The sequence below is a fragment of the Leucopleurus acutus genome, assembly GCF_964270905.1.
Source record: "Leucopleurus acutus genome assembly, chromosome: 11".
NCBI lineage: Eukaryota > Metazoa > Chordata > Mammalia > Artiodactyla > Delphinidae > Leucopleurus > Leucopleurus acutus.
Genome location: NC_139152.1, coordinates 84,100,036 through 84,116,337, shown reverse-complemented (window position 1 = coordinate 84,116,337; position 16,302 = coordinate 84,100,036). Strand labels below are relative to the sequence as shown.

General features: G+C 38.9%; 1 protein-coding gene across 2 annotated transcripts in view; it reads left to right on the top strand.

Annotated features, from left to right (window-relative positions):
• Window positions 1-2,981, top strand: part of GNPTAB (N-acetylglucosamine-1-phosphate transferase subunits alpha and beta) — an 85,229-nt gene extending 82,248 nt beyond the window's left edge. For both annotated transcript variants that reach the window (XM_082850029.1, XM_082850030.1), the window contains one exon: window positions 1,572-2,981. In XM_082850029.1, the coding sequence (XP_082706155.1) occupies window positions 1,572-1,649 (78 nt within the window). In that variant the 3' untranslated portion in view covers window positions 1,650-2,981. The remainder of the gene's footprint in view (window positions 1-1,571) is intronic.
• The last annotated feature ends 13,321 nt before the right edge of the window (window positions 2,982-16,302 follow it).

Here is a 16,302-nt window from a genome sequence, read left to right as displayed (position 1 = left end):
CCTCCCCCTGTTCTGCTGACGGTGCCTGGCTCGGGCACACGGCCCGTCTCCCACTTACATTTCCTTTGAGCTGCTGGGAGTTCATCCCCACACAGGCTCACACACAGCCACCTCCCAGAAGTCAGAGGGAGATTTGTGAGGTCAAAAGAAAGGGATAAGAGAGTCCTCATTAGGCCACAGCAGGTGTGAGATGCTCTGAAAAGAAAGGATTCGGAAGGAAGGGACGGGTGTCTGGGCTGACCGACTTGTGCCGGGCAGGCGAACCTGCCTCAGCCTCATTCCAGGTGACTCTCAAGTGGAGCTTTTCTGGCTGTCAGGATGGGAAGCTTACACTGAGTTTACTTACAATGAGGAGGCCGGGCGTGGGGCGGCGGCCCGGCCCGAGAACTGAGAGCTTTAGGGTAAATAGCCCTGGGCTTCGTGCTGCAGATGGAAGGAAAATCAGGAAATAAAGGTCTGACAGGCGAGCAGAACTGCAATTTAACCTTCATCCACTTCCCACAGAATAGAAACCTTCCTCTTGGTCTTGTTGCCATTGTTCTTGGCAAGTAAAAATCTCAGGAAAAAAATCTTAGAAAAAAAATCTTAAACAGATTGTACCTGCTTTTAGAACGGAGGTCCAGCGAGGAACCTGTGAGTCAGCTGTGTGCTGGCCTGCGATGGGGGAGGAGAGGGACACTGGCTGAAAGGAGGAGCTGGCGGCCATGGAAGGAACAGGAGGGTCTTTCTCCGCTGTCGTTTATACCTGCAGAGAATAGGGGACCAGAGAGGCAGGGCGAGAGGAAGGGAAGAGTAAATCCCCTCTCCTCCCCGACACCCTGCTCTTCACCTGCCTGAATCGGATTCCTTAACTCCTGCACACTCCCACACAAGCCAGGGCTGCCTCTTCCGCTGCCCCAGAATCCCAGCTCGTCATCCAGACCAGGGTGGTCCCATGCTTGGGCAAAGGTCTGCTTTCACCTCAAGATGGAGCAGTAGAAATCGAAACTTTCTTATAAAGGTGGTCAGGTTTTCTATTTCAGATGTATCATGGATAAACTGTTTCTATTAGAAGTATTTATCCAAGTTCTAAGCTGCTAAGTTATAAATGAACTTTTGTATTTCAACCCATTCATGAACTTGAAAATACAGGCAATGCCCAATGATTATTGCTGTGGTCACTAAGTATAGGGAAAAAAAGTGGTGATAGAATTCTTAAAATTAAAATTCCAACTTACACATGTAGTCATTTTCAAACCCAGAGACAACATCTTAATGGCTGAAGAGTCCATTTCCTTCAGTAGAAAGACTTGACAAACAGACACTGTGAAAATAAATATACGTGGTAATTGCTATGTAAAAATCTGTAGTTTTTATAGGTCTTAAAAAAATGAAACTTGGACCAAAGTAACTTTAACCAAAGCCAAACAGAATCAGTGGTTGGTTTCGTTTTGAGGGGAGGAATGATGTTTGCTGTCTGTTTTTTATGTATAGGACTGTGGAAAAGATTAAGGTCATAGGACCCTCAGAAAGAAAGTTAAAGTTTGTCAACCTGGAGAATTAAAATTTATTTTCTGTCTTTCATCCTTTAGTTAATTGCACTTAAGCGGAAGATATTTCCCAGGAGGAGGATACACAAAGAAGCCAGTCCTGACCGAATCAAGGTATAAAGGATCTTCATCTGAAAATCTACCTCAGCATTCACTGAGCATTTTAAAACTCGACATCAGAGATGTCTTCATGATGTAATGCTTAGCCAGCTTGGCCTGAAGAAGGAATACCATCCAGTATAATACTTGGTTTCTGGAATGAATGTAGCCTACTGACCAGGAATTGCTTAACCAACACACGGGAAATGTGTGTGTTGAGCAGCTCTGGTTTTACTTTTAAAGCACCTGCTCGGGGACCGATCTTTCTTTTAATGAAAAGCCTCGCTGATGAGAGACAGCAGTGGTTGCTATGGCAACTGAGCAGCTAACTAATATGAGAAGCCTCAGCCAGCTTGAGTGCTACTGCTAAGAGTCCCCAGTCTTGCATTCCAAAGCTTTTTGCTGTGGTTTTACATTTTGGGGTTTTTTTTTGTTTGTTTCTCTTTTCCATTTCTCATTTCTCAAGTAAGTACATACTAAGTTAACTAAGTTATCCTTGCTTTTGAAAACAGTGAATCGGGATGTGTAAACATGTTTTTATAGATGTTATTTAACTAATGCAGCAGCAATATCATGTCCTATTGGCAGTACCTAAATCATGGATTTTATTAACATTTAAAACAATGTGATCTTAACCCACTTACCATTATTTATGAGCTCAGTGACTGACATCTGAGACTTTGTGCTTGTTTTCTTCAGCCCCTGAGAATACTGTGATTTCATGTGGAGGCCTGATTACAAAGGGCTAGAGTTAAGTAGCTGAGCTACTTGCCAGATGTAATTATGTTTTGAAGATGTACATATTCAAAAAGAAGTGCCTCATTTTAGAGACGAGTAGTGCTGGTGGTCGTGGCCCGTAACAGTGGTGTCTTCTTTAATACCCATCAGTATATTCCAGTAGCTGGCTCTCAATCAGTTTCACACAATGAAGGGTCAGGAAACTTTTTCTGTAAAAAAGCCACATGGTAAATATTTGCAGGCCACATGTGTCTATGTTGCATATTCTTTGTTTAGTTTAGCTTTTGTTTTTAACAATCCTTTAAAAATGTCAAAACCATGTCTAAGTCGCAGATGTACAAAAACAGGCCACCAGCTGGATTTGGGCCATAGGCCATTGGTCTGTGTCCACTGGGATAGAGAATTAGTATTTTTACGTGTGGGTAAGCCCTGATGTTCAGCCATGCTTTATTTATGTCATTGTACTGTGGACTTTATGTGTCCTTTTTGAACTCTGACAGGCATTTTAGATCATGATCTTAACAGTATTCTTTCAAAATGGCATACATATTTTGTAAAAAGAACTTGTAAATAACTGTGTTTGTGCTGTAAGAGTTATGTATTTCAAAAACTGAAGTCTCATAAAAACTTAAGTTTTATCTGCTGCTTTGATTTTCAGTCTTTGAGGAGTGAGTTCGTTATCCAGATTCAGAAATCACTTTGAGTGCTTACATGGAATGTCAGGATCTGTCCTTAACACAACTGAAATTAAGTGGAACGCAGTGTAAGGAGAGGGTGGTAATATTACAACCTGGAGAATGTCACTGTATGGGGGAAGATAAGTTCTAAATGGGATTTATGTGGTAAAAATTTAGGGGTTATCTGGGTATCATTCTTAACGTGAAGAATTCTAGAAAAGTTAGAGAAATGAATATTTGGGTGTGATGGAGATTTCTGGTCAGGTGAATACAATCCACACCTTATTCAGAGCTTAATAGATAATGAGATGGATAACAGAATCAGAATGTTCATGGAATCATTTATCTAATGATTCAGTAGAATCATTAGAACAAAAGAACCTCAGAAGTTGATGAGTCGTCAAATGGTCTTCCAGAATTTTAAAGCCTCAGAACCAATAGTCCAAATGAAACCCTCTGGAAGACCAGTATGTAACACAGAAGAGGGAAAGCTGCTCACCCTACCTGACCCCAAGGCAGTGCCTCCAAAACTCCCAGGCTTCACAGGCAGAGTTTCAAAGCCCCACATCTTGTATGTTATCATCGAGGACACTAGGGTCAGGAAGATTACGTGATTTGTCCAAGGTCTCACAGCCAGTTGGGGGCAGAGGTGGGCTGGAGCCCAGCTTGTCTCTTTCTCTAGTCCCCTCCAGGCCATGCCGCCTCCCCAGGACACAGTGGCATGTGCACGTGAAAAGCACACTCTCTGCGGTCCGACTTACGGGGTTTGAGTCCTCGCTCCTAGACATTGATTGCCAAGATTCAGCTTTCTCTTCTAAAACGTAGGAGGCAATACTGGTGTCTGCCTACCTCATAGGCTTCTGGTGAGGATGGAAGAAATGACATGCAACATACCCAGCACAGTGCCTGGCAAATATTCCTGTCTGATAAATGTCAGTGGTGAGGATGATAGTGAGGAAAGTATGTAAAGGATTGTTATCCAGGTCAGGGGTGAGGTTTCCAGTGTAGTCTTTAGGGTGAAATTATTACATTGCTTTTAGCTAAGAAAGTGACACATTTTCTAATTAAAAATATTTTTTGCCTACTTTTTCTTAAAGTGTTTATTTTTAAACCTGTTTCTACGTACACCAAAAAGCATACAGATAATGATCAAGGGTTTAAAAGTAAAATGTGATTGCAGCTTAGGTCAGAACACTTAAGGAAGGAATAGCACTAATCCCCCAGAATTCTTCCAGAGCGTGGAAAAGAGAAGGAAAACATCGTCTCATTTTTCCGTCAAGGTCAACACAACCCCACACCAAAGCCTGGTTCAGTTGCCACAAGAAAGGAAAAACCATAGGCCAGTCTACCTCATGGGAATCCCAAACGAAACACTAGCAAGCCACGTTAGTTCATTCTCCAAAGGAGCAACACTTTATGATCAGGCTGGGCCCATTCCAGGATTGCAGGTTGGCCCAACACTTGAAAAGCAGTGCAAATCACATCCGGGGGACCAAAAAGGGAAACTGCAAGAAGGATTCCCACGTGGTTGGGTAGGATAGGAAGAAAAACATCGGCTCGGAAACAAAACAGAACAAAACAAAAAACCCCAGAATTCCCTGGTGGTCCAGTGGTTAGGATTCCATGCTTTCACTGCCAAGGGCCCGGGTTCAATCCCTGGTCAGGGAACTAGGATCTCACAAGCTGCACAGCACAGTCAAAAAACAAAACAGCATTGAGTCGAGACCTGTGCCTCTGAGAGGGGACTCACAGGGGAGGGGAGGGGAAATCGCAAGGGCAGAGACTTGCCCCGAGGAGTGAGTGGCTTGAGCCACAGACTGGGCCTCCCACGCAGAGGACAGAAGCCTAGACCCCACTCGTGAGAAGTACACGGGTGCTGGCTCATCCCCAGACAGGGTGGAGAGAGGTCTGCCCTAGTGGCTGCTGTCTTACTGCACGCCCCATTTGAGCTGAATGAACACCTCACTCCACACCACAGCTGGTACTGGATCTAGCGCAGCCAGGTCCTGGGAAAAGACTTGATTTAGGATGCAGAAGTGGCTGGGAGGCCTGGGGTATGATCCAGGTGGGGTGGCAGAGGCCACTGGCATTTACTCAGACAGTGTCACAGAAGCAGCCCAGACTTCTGACAGCAGCCCAGCTGCTTCAGTGCCCACAACCAGAATGCCATGAGCCCCAGCCAAGCAAGCGCTTGAGCCCTGCCCATTCCACACCACAACATTGCACTAGATGTGGGACAACCACAACAAGGGAAAAGATGCGACCTTAGGCTACATCTGAGTGGAGCTGCAGACACCTGTATAGGCAGTGCATGGAACCTCTCTAAGTACACGAGCCCCACTTACTTCTGCACTACCCTCCTTGGACCAAAGGCCCCAATGCAGGGAGAAGGAAAAAAACACAAAGGGAGCAGAGCCAGCTCAAGCCTGACCCTCAGGGCATCCACTCCAGCCACTTGGGAGCAGGCCCTGCCCCTGCCACTGAGCAGAGAAGAAGTCCGCCTCACACCCTGTGCAGACTCTAGCTCTAGCAACACCAGCCACACGCCCTATCAAAGTGGCAGTGGACAGCACACCCTGAGGAAAGATGTGGCTGACATCCACATCAAATCCAGCCCTCCCATCAAAGACATTGGACACATGCAGTCTACACAGGGATGCTCCTACATAAAAACACCCCTTCAAGACAGTAGATAACTGTTAAACCTAAATTCATAGAGACAGAGAAAGTTAAGTAAAATGAAAAGGCAGAGGAACTACTCTCAGTTGAAAGAGCAAGAGAAAACCCCTGAAAAAATAATGCAACAGAGATAATCAGTCTACCAGACAATGAATTCAAGACGTTGGTAATAAAAATGCTAACTAAATTAAGAGAATCAATCTAAGCACAGATCATTTTAATAAGGAACTAGAAACTTAGGACTTAATAAAAAAATAGATAATTCAATTTCTGAGATAAAAAGCACTCTAGAAGCAGTGAATAGACAACTAACTGACAGAGAAGAACACAAGTGATCTGGAAGACTGAATAATGGAAATCACCCAATCGGAAGAGCAGAGAGACAAAACAAACAAAAACAATGAAAGCAACATACAAGATCTATGGGATAGTGTAAAACGTACCAACTTTCACATTATAGGGGTTCCAGAAGGAGAAGAGAGAGAGAGAAGGGGATTGAAAATGTATTTGAAGAAATTATGGCTGAAAAATTCCCAAACCTAAAGAAGGTAACAGATATCCAGGTTCAGAAAGCACAGAAAGTCCCCAAGAAGATGAATGCAAACAGACGCACACCAAGACATATCATAATTAAAATGGCAAAAGTCAGAGAATTCTAAAGGCATCAAGAGAAAAAAAAAGAATCATATACAAGGGAATCCCCATAAAGTTATCAGCTGATTTCTCTGCAGAAGCTTTGAAGGCCAAAGGGGAGTGACATGATATATTCAAAGTCCTAAAAGGGAAAAACCTGCAACCTAGGATACTCTACCCAACAAGATTATCTTTTAGGATAGTAGGAGAGAGAAAGAATCTCAGATAAGCAAAAATAAAGAAATCAGCAATATTAAACCTACCTTGAAAGAAGTGTGGAAGGGTCTTCTCTGAAAGGGAAAAATCCCAGTAGAAAAGGCAAATATGTAGTAAGGATTGAAGATCATTTAAATAAGCCAGTAGATAGATTTAAAAATTTTTTTAATTGAAAAGCAATTATGACTACAATAAACAGTAAAGAGATAAGCATGAAGATATAAAATATGACATGAAAAACAAAACATGGTAGAGGGGAATAAAAAATGTAGATCTTTTATGGACTTAGAGATGATCATATTAAGTCAGAAAGAGAAAGACAAATACCATATGATATCACTTATATGTGAAATCTAAAATATGACACAAATGAACCTATCTATGCAACAGAAGCAGACTCACAGACACAGAGAACAGACTTGTGGTTGCCAAGGCAGGGGGTGGGGGTGTTGGGGAGGGAAGGATTGGGAGTTTGGAGTTAGTAGATGCAAACCATTATATAGAGAATGGATAAACAACAAGGTCCTACTGTATAGCACAGGGAATTATAGTCAATATCCTGTGATAAACTATAGAGGAAAAGAATTTTTAAAAGAATGTGTGTATATCTATATCTATCTATCTATCTATATAATCTGAATCACTTTACTATACAGCAGAAATTAACACACTGTAAATCAACTATACTTCAATTAAAAAGTTAAAAATTTAAATGTAGATCTTTTAGAATGTGTTTGAACTTAAATGATTATCAGTTTAAAGCAAGTAGATATAATTATGGGTCAATATATATGAACCCTATGGTAACCACAAATCAAAAACCTACAGTAGTACACAAAAACTGAGAAGAAAGGAACTTACGCATACTACAAAAGAAAACCATCAGACCACAATGGGAGAAACAAAAAGAAGAAATGAACAGAGAACTACAAAAACAACTGGAAAACAAGGAATAAAATGGCAATAAATACATACCTATCAATTATCACTTTAAATGTCAATGAACTAGATGATCCAATCAAAAGACATAGGGTGGCTAATTGGATAAAAAAACAAGACCCTTCAATATGCTGCCTACAAGAGACTCACTTCAGGGCAAAAGACATACAGAATGAGAGTGGGGATGGTAAAAAGATTTTATGCAAACGGAAATGACAAGGAAGTGGGGGTAGCAATAATCATATCAAACAAAATAGACTTTAAAACAAAAGCTATAATGAAAGACAAAAAAAGAGCATTACATAATGATAAAGGGATCAATACAAGAAGAGGATATTATACTTGTTAACATATACACATCCAATACAGGAGCACCTTAAATAGATGAAGCAAATGCTAACATACATAAAGGGAGAAATTGAGAGTAAGACAATAATAGTAGGAGACTTTAACACCCTACTGACATCAGTGGACAGGTCATCCAGACAGAAAATGAATAAGGCAACAGAGGTCTTAAATGACACAATAGACCAGTTGGACTTAATATCTCAAGGACATGACATCCAAAAAAAGCAGAATACACATTCTTTTCAAGTGCACATGGAATGTTCTCCAGGATAGATCACATACTAGGTCACAAAACAAACCTCAACAAATTAAACAGCATAGAAATTATATCAAGCATTTTTCTGGATCACAATGGGATGAAAGTAGAAATCAATTACAGAAAAAAAGGGGGGGAACATGTGCAAACTAAATGACATGCTACTAAAAAAACCAATGGGTCAATAATGAAATCAAAGAGGAAATCAGAAAATACCTCAAGATAAATGAAAATGAAAACACAACTTTCCAAAATCTCTGGGATATAGCAAAAGCTATATCAATATACTAAGAGGGAAGTTCATAGTGATACAGGCCTTCCTCAAGAAGCAAGAAAAATCTCAAACAACCTAGAATTGGAAAAAGAAGAACAAAAAAAAGCCCAAAGTCAGCAGAAGAAGGAAATAAAGATCAGAGAAGAAATAAAATAGGGATCAAAAAAGCAATTAGAAAATATGAAACCAAGAGCTGTTTTTTTAAAAAAATAAATAAAACTGATAAACTTTAGCCAGGTTCACCAAGAAGAAAAGAGAGAGGACCCAAATAAAATAAGAAATGAAAGAGGAGAAATAACCCATACCACAGAGGAAAAAAATCATGATACTATGAACAGTTATATGCCAACAAATTCAACAACCTAGAAGAAATGGAGAAATTTCTAGAAATGTACAGCTTGCCAAGACTGAGTCAAGAAGAATCAGATAATTTGAACAGACCAATCACTAGAAGTGAAATTGAATCTGTTAAAAAAAGAAAAAAAAAAAACAGAAAAACAAAAAGAACTCTCAGCAAACAAAAGTCCAGGACTGGACAACTTCACAGGGGAATTCTACCAAACATATAAAAAAGAACTAATACCTATCCTCAAATTATTCCAAAAGGATCAAGGAGGGAACACTCCTAAATTTATTCTACAAGGCCACCATCACCCTGATACCAAAACCAAAAATACTACAGAAAAAGGAAATTACAGACCAATATCTTTGGAATACAGATGCAAAAATCCTCAACAAAATACTAGCAAACTGAATCCAACCAATACATAAAAAGATCATTACTATGATCAAGTTAGATTTATTCCAGACTAACAAGGATGGTTCAACATATGCAAATCAGTGTGATACATACATCACATTAACAAAAGACAGAAATCACATGATCATCTCAGATGCATCTCTAAAAGCATTTGACAAAATTCAACATCAATTCATGATAAAAATTCCCATCAAAGTGAGTATAGAGGGAACATAACATAATAAAGGCCATTTACGACAAACCCATAGCCAACATAATACCCAATGATGAAAAGCTGAAAGCCTTCCTGCCAAATTCAGGAACAAAACAAGGATACCCCTCTTACCACCTCTATTTACCATAGTATGGAAGCCCTAGCCACAGAAGTCAGACAAGAAATAAAAGGTATCCAAATTGGAAGGGAAGAGGTAAAACTGTCACTATTTGCAGATGAAATGATACTTTTATAGAGAACCCTAAAGTCCCCCCTAAATGAATTCAGCAAGGTTGCAGGATATAAGATTACTATACAGTAACTGCTTCATTTCTATACACTAATAATGAAATATAAGTTTAAAAAAATCCCATTTAAAACTGCATTAAAAAATACTTAGGAGTAAACTTAACCAAGGAGATGAAATACTTATACTCTGAAAACTATAAAACATTGATTAAGGAAACTGAAGATGATTCAAAGAAATGGAGAGATATCTCATGCTCTTGGATTGGAAGGATCAATATTACTAACATGGCCATACTACCCAAAGCAATCTACAGATTTAATGCAGTCCCTATCAAAATACCCAGGACATTTTTCAAAGAAATAAAACAAATAATCCTAAAATTTGTATGTAACCACAAAAGACCCTGAATTGCCAAAGCAATCCTGAGAAAAAAAGAACAAAGCTGGAGGTATAACCCTCCCAGACTTCAGACTATATTCCAAAGCTACAGTAATCAAAACAGCATGGTACTGGCACAAAAACAGACACATAGATCAATGCAACAGAATAGAAAGCCCAGAAATAAAACCATGCACCTACCATCAATTATTCTACGACAAAAGGAGGCAAGAATATATTGATACAATGCAGAAGACAGTCTCTTCAACAAGTGGTGCTGGGAAAACTGGACAGCCACATGTAAAACAATGAGATTAGAACATTCTCTTACACCATATACAAATATAAACTGAAATGGTTTAAAGACCTAAATGTCGGACCTTGAACCATAAAACTAGAAGACAACACAGGCAGAACACTCTTTGACATAAATCATAGCAGTATTTTCTTAGATCAGTCTCCTGAGACAAAATAAGTGAAAGCAAAACCAAATGGGACTTAATTAAACTTTTGCACAGCAAAGGAAACCACTGACAAATTGAAAAGACAACCTACAGAATAGGAGAGAATATTTGCAAATGATGTGACTGACAAGGGGTTAGTATCTAAAATATACAAACAGTTCATACAATTCAATATAAAAAAATACAATCAAAACATGGGAAGACATGAATAGTCATTTTTCCAAAGAAAACATACAGATTGCCAACAGGCACATGAAAAAATGCTAATCACTAATTATTAGAGAAATGCATATCAAAAGCACAATGAGATATCACCTCATACTTGTCAGAATAGCTATCAAAAAGTCTACAAATAACAAATATTGGATTTGGAGAAAAGGGAACCCTCATATACTGTTGGTAGGAATGTAAATTGGTGCAGACCCTATGGAGGTTCCGCAAAAATCTACAAATCAGGACTTCCTTGGCGGTCCAGTGGTTACGACTCCACGCTCCCAATGCAGGGGGCACAGGTTCGATCCCCAGTCGGGCAACTAAGATCCATCATGCCGCATGGTGCGGCCTAAAAAAAAAAATAATAATAATCTAAAATTAGAAATACCATATGATCCAGCAATTCTACTCCTGGGTATATATCCAGAAAAAATGAAGACACTAATTGAAAAAGATATATGCACCAAAATGTTCATAGCAGCACTATGTACAATAGCCAAGACATAGAAGCAACCCAAGTGCCCATCAACAGACAACTGGATAAAGAAGTTGTGGTATATATACATACATACATACATACATACACACACACACATATATATATATATATATATAATGGAATATTACTCAGCTTAAAAAAATGAAATACTGCCACTTGCAACAACGTGGATGGACCCACAGAATAAATCAGACAGAAAAACAAATACTATATGATATCACTTATACATAGAATCTAAAAAATAATACAAATGAATATATACGCAAAACAGAAACAGACTCACAGATACAGAAAACAAACTTGTGGTTACCAAATGGAGAGGAAAGTGGGGAGGGACAAATTAGGGGTATGAGATTAACAGATACAAACTACTATATATAAAGTAAATAAGCAACAAGGATATACTGGATAGCACAGGGAATTATACCCATTACCTTGTAATAACCTATAATGTAATATAATCTGCAAAAATACCAAATCACTATGCTGTACACCTGAAACTAATACAATATTACAAATCACCTATACTTCAATGATAAAATGTGCAACAATTGAAAAAAAAAGAAAACATTTTGTCAGGAATCCAGGTAATTAGAGGGAATAAATGGGCAAATGACATATATGGAGGAGTAGTAAAAATGTGGTCTTCTAAGAATTAGCCCTGAGACTTGAACTAGGCAGTCTCTTAAGTATGATCAAAGTCAATAAAATCCTGAAGCCTTTGCCAAATTTTAAAGAGGTAAAAATATATAATTAAAAACAGACAAATAAATTGAAGAACTGGTAGTAAACTAAGGCAGGTACAAAAGTCAAAATATACTTTTACATTATCTGGGGGGAAATACATTTATGTACAGAAGAAAGGAAATAATATCCCAAATTTAAAATTGTGTATTGTCTCTTGGTAGTGAGACTATGAGTGAATTTCATTTCTTCATAAATTATTTATCTTCTAAAAATTGTTTTAGAATGAATACTTTTATAACAAGAACAATAAATATTAGGTAGAATTATAGTGACACATGTTAAATTTTTAATGGAAAGTACAATGGTTTTTATTAGCCAACCCCAGGAAAGCTAACTTTGAAAATCCATAAAATGCTGCATTTTGAGGAACCAAGATGGCGGAGTAGAAGGACATGCTCTCATTCCCTCTTGTGAGAACACCACAATCACAACTAGCTGCTGCACAATCATCGACAGGAAGACACTGGAACTCACCAAAAAAGATACCCCACATTCAAAGACAAAGGAGAAGCCACAATGAGATGGTGGAAGGGGCACAATCACAGTAAAATCAAATCCCATAACTGCTGGGTGGGTGACTCACAGACTGGTGAACACTTAACTTATACCACAGAAGTCCACCCACTGGGTGGAGGTTCTGAGCCCCACGTCAGGCTTCCCAACCTGCAAGTCCAGCAACGGGAGGAGGAATTCCTAGAGAATCAGATTTTGAAGCCTAGTGGGAATTGACTGCAGGACTTCAACAGGACTGGGGGAAACAGAGACTCCACTCTTGGAGGGCACACACACAAAGTCGTGTGCGCATCAGGACCCAGGGCAAGAAGCAGTGACCATAGGGGAGACTGAATCAGACCTACCTGCTAGTGTTGGAGGCAGGGGGTGGCTCTGTTACACCGTGGAGACAAGGACACTGGCAGAAGTTCTGGGAAGTACTCGTTGGCGTGAGCCCTCCCAGAGTCTGTCATTAGCCCCACCAAAGAGCCCAGGTAGGCTCCAGTGTTGGGTTGCCTCAGGCCAAACAACCAACAGGGAGGGAACACAGCTCCACCCAACAGTCAAGTGGATTAAAGTTTTACTGAGCTCTGCCCACCAGAGCAACAGTCAGCTCTACCCACCACCAGTCCCTCCCATCAAGCCTCTTAGATAGCCTCATCCACCAGAGGGCAGACAGCAGAAGCAAGAAGAACTACAATCCTGCAGCCTGTGGAACAAAAACCACATTCACAGAAAGATACACAAGATGAAAAGGCAGAGGGCTATGTACCAGATGAAGGAACAAGATAAAACCCCAGAAAAACAACTAAATGAAGTGGCGATAGGCAACCTTCCAGAAAAAGAATTCAGAATAATGATAGTGAAGATGATCCAGGACCTCAGAAAAACAATGGAGGCAAAGATTAAGAAGATGCAAGAAATGTTTAACAAAGGCCTAGAAGAATTAAAGAACAAACAAACAAAGATGAACAATAACTGAAATGAAAACTACACTAGAAAGAATCAATAGCAGAATAACTGAGGCAGAAAAACGGATAAGTGGCCTGGAAGACAGAATGGTGGAATTCACTGCTGCGGAACAGAATAAAGAAAAAAGGATGAAAAGAAATGAAGACAGCCTAAGAGACCTCTGGGACAGCATTAAACGCAACAACATTCGCATTATAGGGGTCCAAAAGGAGAAGAGAGAGAGAAAGGACCAGAGAAAATATTTGAAGAGATTATAGTTGAAAACTTCCCTAACATGGGAGAGGAAATAGCCACCCAAGTCCAGGAAGCACAGAGAGTCCCACACAGGATAAACCCAAGGAGAAACATGCTGAGACACATAGTAATCAAATTGGCAAAACTCAAAGACAAAGAAAAATTATTGAAAGCAGCAAAGGAAAAATGGCAAATAGCCTACAAGGAAACTACCATAAGGATAACAGCTGATTTCTCAGCAGAAACTCTACAAGCCAGAAGGGAGTGGAATGATATACTTAAAGTGATGAAAGGGAAAAAACTACAACCAAGATTACTCTACCTGGCAAGGATCTCATTCAGATTCAATGGAGAAATCAAAAGCTTTACAGACAAGCAAAAGCTAAGAGAATTCAGCACCACCAAACCAGCTCTACAACAAATGCTAAAGGAACTTCTCTAAGTGGGAAACACAGGAGAAGAAAAGGACCTACAATAAAAACCCCAAAACAATTAAGAAAATGGTCATAGGAACATACATATCGATAATTACCTTAAACGTGAATGGATTAAATGCTCCAACCAAAAGACACAGGCTTGCAGAATGGATACAAAAACAAGACCCATATATATGCTGTCTACAAGAGACCCACTTCAGACCTAGGGACACATACAGACTGAAAGTGAGGGGATGGAAAAAGATATTCCATGCAAATGGAAATCAAAGAAAGCTGGAGTAGCTATACTCATATCAGATAAAATAGACTTTAAAATAAAGAATGTTACAAGAGACAAGGAAGGACACTACATAACAATCAAGGGATCAATCCAAGAGGAAGATATAACAATTATAAATATATATGCACCCAACATAGGAGCACCTCAAGACAAAAGGAAAATGCTAACAGCTATAAAAGAGGAAATCGACAGTAACACAATAATAGTGGGGGACTTTAACACCTCACTTACACCAGTGGACAGATCATCCAAAATGAAAATAAATAAGGAAACAGAAGCTTTAAATGGCACAAAAGAGCAGATAGATTTAATTGATATTTATAGGACATTCCATTCAAAACCAGCAGATTACACTTTCTTCTCAAGTGTGCACAGGAAAGATCACATCTTGCATCACAATTCAAGCCTCAGTAAATTTAAGAAAACTGAAATCATACGAAATATCTTTTTTGACCACAATGCTTTGAGATTAGAAATGAATTACAGGGAAAAAACCGTAAAAAACACAAACATATGGAGACTAAACAATACTTTACTAAATAACCAAGAGATCACTGAAGAAATCAAAGAGGAAATCAAAAAATACCTAGAGACAAATGACAATGAAAACACGACAATCCAAAACCTATGGGATACAGCAAAAGCAGTTCTAAGAGAGAAGTTTATAGCTATACGAGCCTACCTCAAGAAACAAGAAAAATCTTAAGTAAACAATCTAACCTTACACCTAAAGGAACTACAGAAAGAAGAACAAACAAAACCCAAAGTTAGCAGAAGGAAAGAAATAATAAAGATCAGAGCAGAAATAAATGAAATAGAAAGAAAACAACAGCAATGATCAATAAAACTAAAAGCTGGTTCTTTGAGAAGATAAACAAAATTGATAAACCATTAGCCAAACTCATCAAGAAAAAGAGGGAGAGGACTCAAATCAATAAAATTAGAAATGAAAAAGGAGAAGTTACAACAGTGACCACAGAAATACAAAGCATCCTAAGAGATACTACAAGCAACTCTATGCCAATAAAATGGACAACCTGGAAGAAATGGACAAATTCTTCGAAAAGTATAACCTTCCAAGACTGAACCAGGAAGGAACAGAAAATATGAACAGACCAATCGCAAATAATGAAATTGAAACTGTGATTAAAAATCTTGCAACAAACAAAAGTCCAGGACCAGATGGCTTCACAGGTGAATTCTATCAAACATTTAGAGAAGGGCTAACACCCATCCTTCTCAAACTCTTCCAAAGAATTGCAGAGGAAGAAACACTCCCAAACTCATTCTATGATGCCACCATCACCCTGATACCAAAACCAGACAAAGATACTACAAAAAAAGAAAATTACAGACCAATATCACTGATGAATATAGATGCAAAAATCCTCAACAAAATACTAGCAAACAGAATCCAACACATTAAAAGGATCATACACCATGATCAAGTGGGATTTATCCCAGGGATGCAAGGATTCTTCAATATACACAAATCAATCAATGTGATAAACCATATTAACATATTGAAGAATAAAAACCATATGATCATCTCAGTAGATGCAGAAAAAGCTTTTGACAAGATTCAACACCCATTTATGATAAAAACTCTCCAGAAAGTGGGCATAGAGGAAACCTACCTCAACATAATAAAGGCCATATATGACAAACCCACAGCAAACATCATTCTCAATGGTGAAAAACTGAAAGCGTTTCCTCTAAGATCAGGAACGAGACAAGGATGTCCACTCCCACCACTATTATTCAACATAGCTTTGGAAGTCCTAGCCATGGCAATCAGAGATGAAAAAGAAATAAAAGGAATACAAACTGGAAAAGAAGAAGTATAACTGTCACTGTTCGTAGATGATAAGATACTACACATAGAGAATCCTAAAAATGCCAGCAGAAAACTACTAGAGCTAATCAATGAATTTGGTAAAGTTGCAGGATACAAAATTAATGCACAGAAATCTCTTGCATTCCTATAATGATGAA